The 16,331-nt window shown below is 35.9% G+C and overlaps 4 protein-coding genes across 6 annotated transcripts; 1 reads left to right on the top strand and 3 right to left on the bottom strand.

Annotated features, from left to right (window-relative positions):
• Positions 1-128: 128 nt before the first annotated feature.
• LOC145638464 (uncharacterized protein ycf20-like) lies at positions 129-3,384 on the top strand. Of its 3 annotated transcripts, XM_081689429.1 has the most exons (5): positions 131-423; positions 854-1,079; positions 1,955-2,347; positions 2,433-2,539; positions 2,969-3,384. In XM_081689429.1, exons 2-4 carry the CDS (start codon positions 880-882, stop codon positions 2,437-2,439), a joined length of 600 nt encoding a protein of 199 aa, XP_081545555.1. In that variant the 5' UTR covers positions 131-423; positions 854-879; the 3' UTR covers positions 2,440-2,539; positions 2,969-3,384. The 3 variants fall into 3 exon arrangements, 2 of the variants coding, with proteins under 2 accessions (XP_081545553.1, XP_081545555.1); XM_081689427.1 differs by having other exon boundaries at positions 129-423; positions 1,955-2,539; XR_014114660.1 differs by lacking the exon at positions 131-423 and having other exon boundaries at positions 1,061-1,079; positions 1,646-2,347.
• Positions 3,385-4,263: 879 nt separating this feature from the next.
• LOC145638463 (uncharacterized) lies at positions 4,264-6,621 on the bottom strand. Its single transcript, XM_081689426.1, has one exon. It carries the CDS (start codon positions 6,558-6,560, stop codon positions 4,335-4,337), a length of 2,226 nt encoding a protein of 741 aa, XP_081545552.1. The 5' UTR covers positions 6,561-6,621; the 3' UTR covers positions 4,264-4,334.
• A 395-nt stretch (positions 6,622-7,016) lies between these two features.
• Positions 7,017-8,873, bottom strand: LOC145638462 (putative pectinesterase/pectinesterase inhibitor 36). The gene is made up of 3 exons (XM_081689425.1): positions 8,609-8,873; positions 7,875-8,207; positions 7,017-7,708 (listed from the first exon to the last, which is right to left on the bottom strand). The coding sequence occupies exons 1-3, from the start codon at positions 8,871-8,873 to the stop codon at positions 7,017-7,019; spliced, it is 1,290 nt and encodes a 429-aa protein (XP_081545551.1).
• Positions 8,874-10,974: 2,101 nt separating this feature from the next.
• LOC145638460 (uncharacterized) lies at positions 10,975-15,579 on the bottom strand. The gene is made up of 10 exons (XM_081689424.1): positions 15,349-15,579; positions 15,100-15,229; positions 13,789-13,927; positions 13,484-13,696; positions 13,249-13,387; positions 12,598-12,748; positions 11,756-11,865; positions 11,579-11,676; positions 11,404-11,473; positions 10,975-11,288 (listed from the first exon to the last, which is right to left on the bottom strand). Exons 1-10 carry the CDS (start codon positions 15,439-15,441, stop codon positions 11,199-11,201), a joined length of 1,233 nt encoding a protein of 410 aa, XP_081545550.1. The 5' UTR covers positions 15,442-15,579; the 3' UTR covers positions 10,975-11,198.
• Between the last annotated feature and the right edge of the window lie 752 nt (positions 15,580-16,331).

Raw genomic sequence — 16,331 nt, 5'->3', positions numbered from 1 at the left:
TTTTTCATAAAACCGAATTTATTAGACTTGAAATAGGTAAAAATAAGATGAAAAGAACGTAATTTGTATTGAATGGATTTCAGGGTAATTAATTGAATCCTCCTCTTTATTACCTTAAACCTTATTGAACCAAACAAAGCCTTTTGCTGAAGCTTCCCAATTCACATTTCTCCTCACAATCCCCATCATTAGTGGCTGGTCTACTCACTCCTCAATCCTCACTACCAGTCTCTCACTTCTCCACCGTCATCGCCGCCGCTAATTTCGTTTCCGCCGTCGTTAACTCCGCCCCCTTTTTTTCTCTATCTTGCTACATTCTCAATTCAGTTTCCTTGAAGAAAATTATATGGGTTTTGCCAATTAGATGATCAAAACTACTTTTCTGAGCCTTAAATCGAATTGGGTTTCATGATTTTTCGATTGGTAAGCAATCAATTTCTCTTTAATGTCATACGAAGTAGCATGTTGAATTCCAGTCTTTTATATGATTAATTTTCAATTTATGTTAGTTTTTATTTGTGGGGTTTTACTAGAGATATGAAATTGAATGTGCGGAAGCATTTGTTCATAGTATAAAGTTATCATCTTTGATAAATTTTTGCAAGCTTTTATCTTTGATAATTAAGCTAACTAGTTTAACTTAATTTTATGGTTCACATCTTATTTTGCAAAATTATACTTGTATATTTTTTTGAAGAATTTGGATATTGTGTATACTATTAGTAGATAATGCCCTTTTCTGCTGTGTTGAGACAAAATGCTATATTGGTGCTAGACTATTGAATGGGAGATTGATAATTTGCCAAGAATTGTAGTACAAATTATGACATGTTTGTAAATTTGACTAATACAGTGGATGGTGAATTGCGCGGGTTCTCCATGATACTCACATTTGGAACTAGATTCCGCCAATGTTCGAGGAATGTGATTCCAACGTCCACAAAGATTTCAAACTTAAGGTTTCCGATCAGAATCCTTGTTGCCTCACTTCAGAAAGTGGCATTATCCAATAGAAATGGGGGTCATTTTGGACTATCTTTTGTACAAGTAAAGGAGCTCAGTAAAATTGGTGGTTGCAAGTAAGTTATTGCTGATCTTGCTGTGACTTTCGCTTTGTGTCGAGTAAATTTTTTTGGATGGCATTTGATATATTTGTTTGTCTTTGTATTTGAATTATTCTTGGTATCATGCACCAAGAGTACCAAGTCATGTTCTTTGTTTCTGTATATAATTGTGTCATCATAATATGTAAGAGACTAAGTGATAAGAGCACAATTGATCTAGATATTACTATTGCTTGCTTTTTCCATTGAACTGAGTTCTTACTCGTTTTCCACCACAGCTTTATTGTTTGTAAGGAAGAATTGTGACTAAGGCCTTGAGGCTGTAGAACATTGGGATCAGAAGACCATATCTTGTTAGCTAAGAACTTGGAATTTCAGTTTAGCAGTGCAGAATGTAATTGGATTAATTGGGCCTTTTTGTGTATAGCAAGAATCTTTTATTACGTAGTACAGTGACCTTAGCAAAGTAGTGATTGCAATATAATTGCTTGTAAAAGTTGTAATAATTACTTAATGCTTATAGTAAATTAGTAACAATGTCTCCTCCTTTCATCGGAAGGTTATAGTCTCTTGCATGTCAGGTAGCCAGTTGGGTCTACAAAGTTATGCTTTCATGGTAAACATCATGTCATCAGGAGAGTGGTGAACACTTTTGGATGGAAGGAGCAAGTACACATTGATACTCATATCTGTGATGGAATTTTCCATAATGGTCCAGCAGATCATTGTGCTGTGCAAGGTTCATAACCAGGATTGTGAACATGCACAATTACAAGATAAAAAGAGTCGGCTCTAAGCTAAAGTGACTGCTGAAGTTTTAGTTTATCATATCATTGTTTTGTAAAGTTATGTTTGCTTTCATTATACCTAATTAAAGGAATTGTTTGCAGGAGAATGGACTGGTCCATTAAGAGCAGTGCAGATGGCAAAGGATTGGATCCTCTCACTGGCAGTGGTGATGGAAGAACTCGATTACTTAAAACAATTCAGAGTCTTCAGATTAAATTAAATGCAAGAATTCGAGATTTCCGGAAAGATCTTCCTAAAAAGTTTCTTTTTTTCTTGGTGGGTTTCTATTGCGCAACTGCTTTTGCTACAGTAATTGGGCAAACAGGTGATTGGGACATAATGTCTGCTGCCGTGGCTGTTGCTGTGGTGGAGGGTATTGGGGCTCTTATGTACAAAGCTTCTGTACCTTTGCTTGACAGGAGCAGGAACCTTATAGTTCTTTTTAATTACTGGAAAGCTGGCCTTACATTGGGTCTTTTCTTGGATTCATTCAAGTATGAAATAAGTTGGGAATGCTTGTTCTTGTATTTGCCATGCTAGACTTCCTACATGTTAATTACTTTTGAGCCTTATTTTCAGGTATTAAGGTATTACGTGTCAACTCTTTTTGAAGATAGGAACTTGAATTACTATGAAATGAAGCAGTTTAAGACGTAGCCAGAATGTACATTGGTGTTCACAAAAGGGTAAGGCCTCTAGACATCCCACTTCAATTATGATAATTAATGGAACAGAACAAAGCAAAAGTTAGTAGGCTTGGAATAGACAAAAAGGGCTCTATAACAGGATCTAACATAACATGATCACAATGGTAGTTGCAATTCATTATTTTATTATTGGAGTATATACCTAACGTAATATTGATTGCCATGAATTTATTGAATCGTAAATTTGATTCTGTGAACGATGATTCTCTCAGCTATTCACTGAACAGGTCAATTCATAGTTTTTATAATATCTTGTTGCCCATTGGCTCTATTATTGTGACTGAAACTTCCCTTTGCATCTTTGGTGAAATATTTGTACCATTGTATACTCTAGGCGCTCTAATAACAATGTTAACATGATAAGATGCAGGTGGTGTTCTGAGGGTTTGATGATTTTCTGTTTTGCAGGTTTTTATGGAGTTGTTCTAGAGAAGCTTTATTCGGAAGAGAAATGTATGTCATTTACTCAATTGCTACTTATGAAGAATATAGTGGGTTCACATACAATTATACAGCACCTTTTTTTTTCCTTCATCGAGGCTTGTAATATACTGTTGCAAGATGCTAAGCTTAGCAGGAAATGCTGAAACAAAGGTTGCTAACAGGCATGTATAGAAAGGGCAAAATCATGTTGCAAATTATTTGCCTTGCCTTCTGATTGTTAGGTGATGACTAGGATGTTTATATGCTGGTTTCTTTTTTTGTGTAAAAATGAATTCAAATTTCTAGGTATCTTAGAATATTTAAAATATACACTGTAAATTTATTTATACATATTTGACATTCAAAGTTGCAATTGAAAATTTAACGCTCTAAATTTCAAAGTTGTCTATTACGGAGTATCTATTTTTGTGGGCGAGTTTAGTTATTTGCAATTGCTCCCGCTAAGGAATAAAATTCGACAACAACTCCCATGAGGTCATGAATCATAGACGTAAAATTCTTTGCCGCACAGTGAATGAAATTGAGAAATTGACATCAACATCTCTGGAAAAAATCACAAAGATTACAGATCTCTTTGTTGGGACAGGGAAAATTATAGACATTCCCTTTTTTTTTTTTTTTGAACGGGAATTATAGACATAGGTATATTTATATACAATTTACATTTTACATGAGCTTACCCTTCCATTGAACGATACTCGGAATAATCAAATTTGGTTCATGTTAGCCGACCCCACTTTTGGGATTAAGGCTTTGATTGATTGATTGATTGTATATTTATATACAATTTACATTTTACATGAGCTTCAAAGTACAAATCCCTTGAAAATCCAAAGGCTCTTAGCACCAGTATGAGCAGTTATGAAGGATTACACTGGTAATACATCTGTAACTCCATTTTCATTCTGTTGCAGTATCCTTAATGTTGAATGCATTTGTTGGCTATCAGCAGGGTTATTTGAAATGATACAAATATCAGGGTCCGTGTCCTTTATCAAACAGATAAAATTGGTGTGAAGACCACAATTGGCGTGTGAAGGTCACAATCGGCGAAATCATCCAGGTGTGATGGTCACAATCTTGCTTGCATCAAAGGAGCATGGAGAGCTGAGTCTAGAATCTAGATCAACAACATATTTAATGTACAGACAAACCAAAAAAGCGGTTCTTAAATCATGAGGAACTCCAAATCACCATCCTTGATTCAAGGCACAGCGAATTTCAGTAAACAAATAATGGAGTACCTTGTGTTAGTGGTTTTCCAGATAACATAATCATAATACAATTCTGTACATGCTCTTCAAACTGCACTGCGAGCTTGCCATAATTATCAGCTTGCAACTGCAGACAAAGTTGCATCAACACTACAATCACCCAACCCTTTAACACTCATTTCCGAGCAGATTATTTGGATCTCTTCTATCCTTCCTCGTTCTTTGAGGCCACTTACAAGCTCATTACATTTGCTAGCAGCCAAGAGAAAACCCTTATCAACCATTTCTCGGTACCAAGCATATGCCCCATCAAAATCATTCAGTTTGCAGTGTCCGTCAACTAGTACAGTGTAAGTATCAGCTTTTAGAAGAATTCCTTTAGCCTTCATATCATTGATTAGGTCTAATACCTTCTTCTGTTCTCCCATCCTCAAGTGGCCCAAAATTAAACTATTGTATGTCATCTTGTCAAGCTCAATTCCCTTGCTTGTCATCTCATCATGCAAAGAAAGCGCCTTTTCAAAGTTTCCATGCTCCACATTGGAATAAATAAGGGCATTATATACAACTCTATCAGGACTCAGGTTGAAAGCCAACATTTCTTCATAAATTTTATTTACTAGCAACAAGCCTACTTTGCTGCCAGCACTAATTAGAGAATGATAGGTGCTTAAGGTTGGTTTGATGCCTTTTTTCTTCATAGAATCATACAATTCAATGGATTTCGAGATTTTTCCAGCACCAACATATCCGAGAATCAGAGAGTTATAAGTGATAACATCAGGAGCCAAGCCTCTGTCAATAATCTTTGGAAGAAGATCTTCAGCTTCCTGTAATTTCCCATTCTTGCATAACCCATTAACAAGAGAATTATAAGTAACCAACGTTGGCTCTACATTTTTTCGCAACATCTCATCAAATAACCCAAAGGCAGCCTGCAGCTTCCCTGCATTGCACTGACCAGCAATAATCATGTTGTATATCTGTGCATTTGGCGAAATCCCTCTTACCACCATATCCTCCATAACAACCTTAGCTTCAAGAAGCTTACCCTCTTTGCAAAGACTATTTATAAGAGCACCATAAGTTACTACATCCGGTTTTAAACCACGATTCTCCATACTTTCCAACACCTCAAAACTCTTTTCAATCATATGATTCCTACCATAACCATCAATGAGAATGTTATACGTCTCAATGGTGGGAGCAACTCCCTTTTCGCTCATCTTTTCCAACCATTTCTCCGCCTCCTCCATGTTTCCTGATTCACAGAACTTCTTGATCAGAGAATTAAAAGTGACAAACGTAGGCCTCAAACCAAAAGACTCCATATTGTCCAATATAACCAACATTGTACCAGCATCACCACACTTCGAATACCCATCAAACAAAATGGTGCAAGTAAACCCGTCCGGCACGATACCATATGATTTCATCTCCTCCAATATCCCACCAGCTTCCTCCATTCTATGAGCCTTACTCAACCCATTTAGCAATGAATTGAAAGTAACCAAATTAGGAGCTACATTATCCACCTTCATCCTTTCCTTCAAACTAAAAGCATCCTCCAAACACCCAACCTTACAATACCCATCAATCAATGTGTTATAAGTAACCTGACTCGGAACCAAATTTCTCTGAAACATTTCATCAAACAGTTGGTGTGCATCCTTAATTCTCTTTTCTTTACAAAACCCATTAATCAAAACATTATAAATAAACACATTAACACCAATTCCTCTCTCCTTCATCAAATTTAACAACTCTAAACCTCTCTCAAGTTCCCCAAGCTTCACAGCAGACTGTATCGCCTTCCCAAATGCAAATTTCTCGACCCGAAAACCGGAATCCAAAGCATCATCAAACAACTTATTCGCCTTATCAAATTGATGGGTAGAAACCAAACAATCAATCAACTTATTAAAAGCATTAATAGCAGGAAAATCTCCATCTTTTCTAATAATCTGAAGTAACCCCATTGCTTCATCTGGGAGCTTAGAATCAGCACAAGCGAACAAAACTAAACTGTAAAAACAGCATTTTAGAGAAGGATTGGAGAGAGAAAATGCAGCGCAAAGCTCTAAGGGAGAAGAAAAGAGAGTTTTCGCATTGACGAGAGGTTTGATGAGTTCTTTAACTGAGTCGAATCGGGATCCAAGGATTAAAACTCGGAGTTTGCGCAACAATTCTTGCCTTTCCATGTCGATTTGTGAGGTGGGTGTTTCAATGGCGGTCGGAGGTGAAGAAAGGGAGGAGAGAGAAAATGAAGTGGGTGGTTTTGAAGTGTTAGAGGTCAAAAATGGTGGAGATTTGAGGAGGAGAAGACGAAGTTGTTTCACCATTGTTGTGTTTTCTTGAAGCAAAAATGGTGGAAGGCTGAGGGTTTTAGGGTGGTTTATGAGGTTGTATGGGGCGTTTAGCGTGGTTGAATTATAATTAAATGATGTAGACGAAATTTGATCTTAAATAACCTCTTGGGTTATAATCTTACAAAGCTAGTTATCATCTACGAAGTACATCAACCAATAAACATCATACTTTGTTTAGTTTAGTAAGAAAAATAAGTTAACAGTGGATTTTGATTTGATTTGTAATACAAGTAGGATGTTTAACTTTTATAAACATTGTATTTCATGATAAATGGAAAAAGTTACTTACATATTGCTTATAGATACATGAAACTTATGCTATGGAATTCTATATGATAGATGTAATTAGCTAAACATTATTTTTTTTTCCAAAAGGATGAACCCATTATTCTTCGTTAATGAAGGCAAACCACCATGGATTTGCTTTAATCAAATTTCAAGCCAAACGGGCGCACCGGTCTTCATAATCCAAGATTCACCTTGGATAAATTTTCTTACCATGAAGGGATCAACCTCTTTAGAATGATGCAAGACGTGAAATCCGGGCCAGTTTACCCGGCCTAGAGTTGTTGCCCCGGAGCCTGTGTTCATGTATTCGGCGTAGTACAATGTTGAGAGGGCGAAATTCCCTTCCCAATTAGTCCAACCTCTTGGATGAATAAACCCATCAATGTATGTTGTAGAAACAATTGTTCTTGAATGCTTCTTCCAAGGTCTCCCTAGGAAGGTCTTGAAAGATCGCTTTAGGTCTACAAACTCTGGTGCTGGTTGTATTCGTGACCCATGGATCGAGATCCCTGTGTTCTCATTCTGGTCCTCCCTCCCTTGGGCTGTGATCATATTATTCTGGTGCTTCATAGGCTTTCTAACAAAGATGTCACAATTTTGTAACACAACAGCCGCGTTACCAAATATAAAGTCTATTGTGCCATATATGTGGCAGTCACGGTAAAATTGCCTAAGAGAGTGAACATAGAGTGTGTCTTGGTATCCTAGAAAGCTGCATCGATAGAAGAGCGAGTGATCTGATGCTACCATCAATGCCACTGCTTGATGTTTTTGGGGTCCTGCCGTGTTCTCAAATGTCATGTCCTTTGCCCAAAACCCATCGCCGAATACCCCTGCTTAAGGACATTGTAACACTTAATTAGACATACACGTAACACATTTATGATCTACATACAAAAATCGCGTATTGTATAGATGAAACATTAGCCAAAGATAAGAATTTTGTGTTAAAAATACAGGATCAAATATTTTTGCAGGATAGAAATTTGTTTTACTTACTGAATGTAGCGGAATTGACAGTGGTTCCGCCATCAACGACATTTTTACGACCAGTGACCACAGTTTTACCCATGCCATCTCCAACAAACATGACATTAGTTAGGTGCCTTGGAATTTCAACTATCTCATCATATACTCCTGCTTTTACATACACTATTACTCTGCTTTCTCCTCTGTTTTTTATCTTGTCTATTGCATCCACTGCTTTGTTGATGCTTTGGTGATTACCTGAGCCGTCTCTCGCCACCACGATATCAGCCCTCGAAGTTGCCGGCTTCCAGGACATTAATCTTCCCACAAATGGTTTTCCTTTTGGCCTCCCTTGTGCCCTTACTGCAGAGTTTAAACTTTAAATTTCAAGTTTTATTTCTTTCCTTCAAAGACTGTTTACTTAGACCAAAGTTTTATCATGTAGTATCACATATTCACGTGCCTATTATTTATTCACCAATCTACTAGTAAAACGATAAAAGTGATACAAAAAATAAAAATTAAAAAAAAAAAATCAAAAGAATCTATGCATTCATTTAGAATGTTTTATACTTTAGGTAAGAGTCTTATCAAGTGAGTCAAGTCTTGCTTGGTATATTTGTATATATGACTCGTATATGCGACTAAAGGCTAGAGTCAAGGTGTAACTATACAATTACACACGTCTACTTCAAACAAAATGTATGTAATATCAACGTTGTTATTGTACATGCAAAAAAATCAAAATTTAAAAGCTTGATTACCTTTTGATCTTCTCCGAAACCTTTGTTTCTTTGCATGAAAAGCCAATGCTTCATATAATAACTTGGTCAAATTTTGCGATATAGGATGAAGTTCTTCACGTACACCTTTCTCTTTTAGTCCATCCAAACAAGTCCTATGGCTTGTGATTGCACCACTTAGCCATGCTAACGCGTCATCATGGCTAAATTTCCCATCTCTTTCAACTAAACGACCGAGCCGTGACTCAGCTTGATCATATAGCTTAGCACAATCGATCATAGCCATTTTAATTTTATAATTATTTTTAGAGTTTTTATTATTATTGACATAATAGACGTTATTAATATAATTGTAAGTGGTGTTGTTCTTGTTGTTTAAACTACCTTGAACACTCTTGTGATGACGACCATGACCATGACCACGACCAATGGATAAAGTCGATTTATTCTTGCTATCGTTATAGCTTAAGCCCCCTTGATGACCGCCGTCAAGTTGATGATGGTGGCCTAAGAACAAAGAAGGATCATCAAATGATGATGATTGAGCCCAATACTTGGCTTGAAGAACCATGGTTTGAGCCATTTGAACCATCTTTAGGTCTTGTTTGGTTGATGAAGCCATCACTAGGAAAGAATTAACCAAAAAGATAAGGGTAGTAACAAGAGTGGACATTTTATTTTTCTTAATTTCTTGTAATAATATTTTTTTCTTGGCGGTAGAGATAGATGAGTAGGCTAGAGTCAAGTTGTTATTTGTTCTTTATATATAAGTGAGTTGAGTCATAAATATTATTATGAGTTTGTAAATTAAAGATATGTACTTATATATAGTTTATATATATGCACATAATTAATTACATTAGACTATTAGAGTTTAACCAATTGGTTGTTGGTGTAGTGGTGATTGGGACTACACTTGGTAGGGAGGACTCGTGTTCAATCCCCCGCAACAACAATCGGGAGGGGACTGAAACCTAACCACCCAGAACTAATCCCCAAATCCGGATTAGCCCAAAGGGTGAACCGGGTAGAACACCAAAAAAAAAAATTACATTAGAGTTTAGAAAACTTACACATGGAAGCTAGTATATACTAAGACAGGTGGTTGTGAGTTTGTGATATGAACTAAAAATAATGTTGGACGTGAAAGAATCCAAAGTCTAAATGATAAAAGCTACATAGATTTTCCAATTTTTCATGCATAAATATTCATGTCATATGTAAATTGCTAAGGCGAAATAGTAAACAGATATAAATATATAATGCATGATTTGTCGTCATTTCATTCAAGTTGCTAATTTATGTTAATTTTGGGTTATGTTATGGCATTCATGTCAATGGTTGCAAAATCACATTTTCATTTTTAACAATATGACTATGAGCATCTGGACCGGACATGAGAATCATCTTAACTATAATGAAGCTAAGGGACGTTCCTTACCAACTTACCTTCTATGTAAAGCTATTACTAATTCAGTATCGCTTATCTTACTGACTGTAGATTAATAACTAAGATAAACATACACATAGTCGAGGTGTTTGAACGCGTGGAACATAGGTGTCTTGTAAGTAACTTTGTAATGCTATGCATGAAAGTACAAATTTTAGCTCAGCTGGCGAAATAGAAGAATAATGAAGACACATAATTTCCGTTGAAGAAGTTAAGTTTACACATATTTGGGGGCATCTTTTGCATGGTTTAATTTTCCAGAATAATAAGTCAAGGTTGATGTTAAAAAGTTTTGCGGTTAGAGTTGGATGTTAGTTGTTATAATGCCATGTATTATGGTTTACGCAACTGGACATACGACATTGTTCTTGAACCATCAGTATCACCATTTATCATTTCCATGCACCTCAACAAAATTGTCATTATTCTAATAATGCATTTATATAATAAGCTCTATATTTATTACTATGTCAATATTTTTACCTTTGACTACTTAGCACTCTAATGTTGAAAACCATATTGGATTTATAAAATTGTTTATAGGATTTTGTTAACAATACTCTAAAATAATACAAAGTACGTTTATAAACTTATTAGCCTTGAGCCCTTAAAGTTATTAGAATTAAGGTGTATAATTGTTTGGGAGAACCTATTATTTGGTGGTGTATAATTGTTTGGGAGAACCTATTATGTGCTCCCGGGTGTACCGTTCATTAAAATAATTTGCAAATGTTTATCCTTAAAAGTCCATTGAATTCTTCAAAGATGAGAAGAAACTTGCAAAGTTGGATTTAGATCTTAAAATACTTCACGATTTCAATTAATTATTGAGCGACTTGGGACAGGCCAACCGGGTCAATAACAGGGTGTCTTATGAAGGGATAATTTAACAGTGCCTTAATTTGCTTTCAGTTCAAGGATGAAAACATACAAAGCATACTTTTAAGTGGGGAAAAAATATATAAATTGCGCTAAAAGAAATTGTCTACAGGTACAAATTAATATTGAAGAACAATTATGGAACACAAAGCAACCTCGGTCAAAATCGCGGGATTGGATTTCAATTCCGCCACACATTAAAGGGTAATTACAACTAATGTGCCCTTAATTAAGATTTCTAACGGTGTAGGTGTAGGTGACGGGAAAAAAAGACACTGAATCTCAACGAACTGTCATGCTCTGCATTGCCTGTGTGGCATCCTCGGTTGCCTTGTTTGCTTGGATTGTGCTGATTACGCTTGCAATATTGCCCTATTATAGAAAGTTAACAAAGTAGCAAGCACAAATTATTACATGATAGTTGCAGCCTAAAATTATTGACAAATCACTTCACTTTTGGGATGGAGGATGTTTCAAAAAGCCTTACCTTCCATGTTCCTAGCTTTGATCGAAGGTTTTCCCATTGTTGTTGCCCAAACAATCTCTCAGTGTAACGACTGCACATAGAAAGGGATCAGCAAATTTTTTTTAAAAAAAAACTAATAAGATATGGTATGTTAATAAGATATGACACGGTAATATGAACAGTTTCATGAACATACCTCACAATGACGACCTGATTCATCTGGTCCATCTTACAGTCGAGCAACTTGGCAGTAATGGCTTTAACAACCCAATATTCTACCTCATTGTCATTGACCTGAATTACACAAGGCATAATATTAACAAAGGTAAACCCCAGACTAGTTAAAACCTGATTAAGTAGGGAAGCAACTCACACTAAGAGTGTCCTTGATAAGAGCATATGGAATTTGCCCTGACTCGCTAGAGGCAAGATCTACTAATGACATCAGCCTCATCTTTGCCAGACAATCTTCATGAACAAGACCTACAAAAACGAAGGCAGTTTCATATCTCTTCCTTGAATAACAGAGAAGAAAACTAGCTTTTATTTGAAATCATCGATTGCGAGAAAATTATATGTTACCAACGAGGTTTTGAATTCCAAAACAAAGACCTTCATCACAGCATTTGGCATACATCACAATAGCAATTCAATCATAAATTGTGACAAAGTCTTACTTACAAAAATAAGGTTCTAAATTCAAGCAACATAGATCCCCATATCATAGGCACACAGAACACTTCACATGCATTATTTCCATTTGAAGTACAAAGCATACAGTAAAAATCCTATTTTCTACTAAAGTAAATAGTCACCCGAGGAAATCAGGGAACTAAGGTTAAAGGAGCCTGAAGCCTAAGAATGGCAAAGAGGTGAAGGTATAAACTGAATATAGCCAGAAACATGAGCAAAATCTTTATTGTTATACTTCATATATATTATCATCACGATTTCAAATACAGTTTGTCTCGTCAGGCTGTTGAGAAATGTAAGTCAGTTTGTATTATCCATCAAACTATACAAAATCATTTTGGACTACTCGGTTATTAAATCATGTCAGAGTTGCTTGTAAGTCAATTTAGTAAGAGAGGGATGATTTATATATACTCCATTCATTCTTTCTCTTCCAAATATAATTTAAAACAAGAATCTGTTTCATAAAAGGTTCAGCTCTCAAACAGTACAAAGATCTGATGTACAAGAAATGCAATTTACCGTAGTTCTTCAGCAAGGTAGAGTTTGCTGCCTGAAATTCTATGTAAGAATCCAACCTCTGAGTTAGGAAAATCTTTAAGAGTTGGTAAAGCAGTGAGTATTTAGCATCATTCTCTAGCTGTAACACTGATGGCATGTCCAGCAAATCACACTGTGACATATAAAACATACATTCAAAAAAAATTTAGTCCATCATGTCAGATGAAGGGGCAGAAATCGAAATAGTAATATCAGTACGAATTATCATGACTCACAAAAGAAACCAAAGACTTAAAGGAAATAACTTGAACCCACCCGATCCCCCATCCTCCTTTTCAGAATAAGGGTATGCAAGCATAAGAAACCAGCAAAAAAAAAAAAAAAAAAAAAAAAAAAAAAAAAAAAAAAAAACATTTTAGCAAAGTATATCATCATCCAAGGCAATTAAAGTGACATAATTTCATTAACTGTGAACTGCACTTGAAGAGTAAGCCTTCAAAAGCAGAGCAAATGTAAGGAAAATAATTTCATAGCCTTAATTCATACTCCAGCCAACCCACCCAGTCACCCAAGCGGCCAAGCCCCATTTTTAACTAATGGTGTAGACATACCTTGGTCATAATATCAGATTAAACTCTGCTGAAGTAAAATATAAACAGCAGACAAACATACCTGAAACATGTCAGGTCCTTTCACAAATTCTATGATAGCATTGGCGGCCTCCTCTTTGGCCTCACTCAAAGCTTGTTCATCCTCAGTAGAAAAAGTTGCCAAATACTTCGAAAGGAAATTGAATGATTCCTTTCCAGAGCTGAAAGTACAAAATTCAAGCACCATTATAAAATATTTAAAAAGGAATAAGACATTTATGTGGCAATGGCAGGGGGGAGGGGAAAGGATAGAATACCTTTTACTCTCTTTCAAAACGTTGAAAATTGCAAGAAAAAGCTCTCTCTGGTCTTGGATGCTAAGATTCCATTCACTCAAGAAACTGTCAATTTTCTTGATGGAAGGTACAACATGCTCAGTAACTTTACCACTGGTAGCCAGGTTGAGGGCCTTCAAGTAAACATAGAAACGGCTGTATGCGTCCTCAAGAAGGTTATAAAGATTGAACAATCTGGACATAAACACACTAAATTAGAATGTCTGACCAATTTTACAAGCTAAAGGGAAAAGGAGTTGGAAAAAAAAAAAGAAAAAGATATGTACATCTTCAGTCGCAGAGCAGGCTTCTCATTTGGTTGTTGAACAATTTTAGCAGAAATAAGTTTCACGATCTCCAAAACCTCTTCGGGGTTTTCAGACTTTGTGACAAGGTTGCAAATTACTGTGTAGATGCACTCAATATCTGAGGTAAAAGGAGATTATAAGTGACTCAGTACAAGAAAACATATCCTACTCGATGAATTCAATGAAGGGGGGTTTATTGAGATGGGGAGGGGTCACTAGCTCACTACTGTTGAAGTCAGTCAGCAGTCTCTTAAAAGAATAACAGCAACTAACTTACACGATCAAGGAGATGTCTAAGGAAGATGTTCAACAGTCATAAGACAACTCTGTAATTCGTATAACATAAATCCTACCTTATACAACCTAAGTTGAAAAGATCAGCAACTTTCACAAGTTTGTAAATTATCATGTCTCCCAGGTCATGTAATTTAGCACTGATGCCAAGCAAAATCTCCCTCGAATGCCACAATTTTGGGAAGATACCAGAAATAATAAGAGCAAATTTAGAGCTCTTACAACTTTAACACACCCTAAAGTCCTAAAGATACACATGAAGTGACTAACCAGTCACCCCAGGTCAATATTACCAGTTGAACTCTAACAACTTTCATTAGAAAGAAAGCTAAAAAACTAGAACTAGAGAGGGTCTTCCTCTTTGGAGCACCGAACACATACATCAACTAGTACCTAGCTCAACACGTATACAAAAAAACATCTTATACCTACTTCTGACTACATCTCTGCCCTTCAAAAGCTTTGTTCGTTTAATAAAGTGGAGTAGTGGATAGAAACACTCAAGTGTGCTCAAACTGATCCTAGGAGGTGTTAGATCTTGGTAGTATCTAACACGGATGCAGAAAAGCTTGTTTGAGGTGTTAGATACATGTCATACATGAGTGGGAAGATATTAGGATTATTAGAGTAAAGAAGTCTAATATTGTAAAGCTCATAGCAATTCAGCATTTGACCAACCCAAACCTGAGTACTATAATTATAAAGCTAATTGAAACCCTCACTACAGTAAAATTATTAAAACAACCACATTGATTGGTGATCGCAACGCAAACAACAATGCTAAGTTCTCAAATCCTCCTAGGTTATTCATCATCATCATCATCAATTTAATCCAAACTCAACCACTACCTCACAAAACCCACAAACACCTCAAAAATTCAATACTTTATCACAATATACAACCAATTCAAACACAATCTATAGAAAAACCATTAACATATCAAAATATCATGCATTCCATAATAATCCGAAAGGCGAAACCGATCAAGGAATTACCTTTCTCAGCAACCTTAGAGAAAACCAAATCAGCGGAAGTAAGAATCAGCGATGCCAAATCAATCCATCTCTCCATCACCATACATTCCTGCGCCTCCTGGCATAATCTCGCAACTTGAGGCTGTGCAACCTTCAATTGTTTTCCCCCAAATTCAACAATTCAAAACAAATTAATCAATCTAATCAAGCCAAAAATACAAAAAACTCAGAATCAAAACCCTAATTAAAACCAAAAACATCCTAAAGTACCTCGGCACCGGCGTCAGCCCAAGTAAGCTCGGAAACAAAACGAACAACGGTGAGAGCTGGATCTTCCTCGGTTGTTGGAACAATGGTCGCCATTGTTGGAAGGTTTCCTCACTCAGAAATTCAACAGGAGAGAGAAAGAGGAAGGAACGGCTATGGTGGAGTGAGAAAAACCCTAATTTTAGCTTCACTGCGATTCGATATTCACTTGCCTTTTCTTCCTTTCACCAATTTTTTTTCTTTATTATTTTTTTCTTTGTTCGGGTAAAAATACTTTTTTTTTTTTTTTTATTTAAGTTTGAACTTTGAATTGAAATACATTACTAGTAGACTAGAAGTACTTTAAAAATTTACAAATTACTGACATTTAAAATTAGTATTTTACAAATTGTAATTATTTTTAAAAAAATGCAAATTGTAATCCAAAAATTGTTATAATTTGCAACCTAATTCAAATTTTTCATTGGTTTACGTGTCGAAAAAAGATTGGTTAAGATTTTAGCTCTTAAGGGCCTAATTTGACCTTGGAATTGTCAAAAAATTAACATAAGTGCCTCGTTTTTACAGCGAAAAATAGTTGCCCGCAAATCGATACATTTTGGTTAAGCAAAACGAGGCACTTATTTTTTCGGATCCCTAGGGACTAAATGGCTCTTAAAACCTTAACCAAATACTCCCTCCGTCCCAAAAAGAACGACTGATTTGGGTTGATTACGCGGGTATTAAGGAAGTTAAGTAAAAAGAAGTAAAAGTATATTGGAAAGATAAATTTACATGGGGTTTGTAAAAAAATAGAGAGAGAAAGTAATAAAATAACATGGAAAATCAAATTTTTATATGGGGAAGCTAATTTTGCACAAATATTGTTGCAAATTGGTGGTGTTTTAATGCAAATGGGTCATTCTTTTTGGGACAAAATTTTGGCCAAATGGGTCGTTCTTTTTGGGACGGAGGGAGTATTTTTCAACACGCAAACCGATGAAAAA

Source organism: Chenopodium album, chromosome 7 (genome assembly GCF_948465745.1).
Source record: "Chenopodium album chromosome 7, dcCheAlbu1.1, whole genome shotgun sequence".
NCBI lineage: Eukaryota > Viridiplantae > Streptophyta > Magnoliopsida > Caryophyllales > Amaranthaceae > Chenopodium > Chenopodium album.
Note: the sequence above shows the minus strand (reverse complement) of the source record. Positions and strands in the feature narration are given on the sequence as shown.

Excerpts from the sequence above, each read along its gene's own strand:
- LOC145638462 (XM_081689425.1), bottom strand. The coding sequence starts at position 8,873 with ATGGCTATGATCGATTGTGCTAAGCTATATGATCAAGCTGAGTCACGG. Across the intron at positions 8,208-8,608 it reads GTTTCGGAGAAGATCAAAAG|TAAGGGCACAAGGGAGGCCA; the intron begins GTAATCAAGCTT and ends TAAACTCTGCAG. Across the intron at positions 7,709-7,874 it reads TGTCAATTCCGCTACATTCA|GGGTATTCGGCGATGGGTTT; the intron begins GTAAGTAAAACA and ends GTCCTTAAGCAG.
- LOC145638460 (XM_081689424.1), bottom strand. The coding sequence starts at position 15,441 with ATGGCGACCATTGTTCCAACAACCGAGGAAGATCCAGCTCTCACCGTT. Across the intron at positions 13,928-15,099 it reads CTCTAAGGTTGCTGAGAAAG|ATATTGAGTGCATCTACACA; the intron begins GTAATTCCTTGA and ends CTTTTACCTCAG. Across the intron at positions 11,866-12,597 it reads TACCTTGCTGAAGAACTACG|GTCTTGTTCATGAAGATTGT; the intron begins GTAAATTGCATT and ends TCGTTTTTGTAG.
- LOC145638464 (XM_081689427.1), top strand. The coding sequence starts at position 880 with ATGATACTCACATTTGGAACTAGATTCCGCCAATGTTCGAGGAATGTG. Across the intron at positions 1,080-1,954 it reads AGTAAAATTGGTGGTTGCAA|GAGAATGGACTGGTCCATTA; the intron begins GTAAGTTATTGC and ends AATTGTTTGCAG.
- LOC145638463 (XM_081689426.1), bottom strand. The coding sequence starts at position 6,560 with ATGGTGAAACAACTTCGTCTTCTCCTCCTCAAATCTCCACCATTTTTG.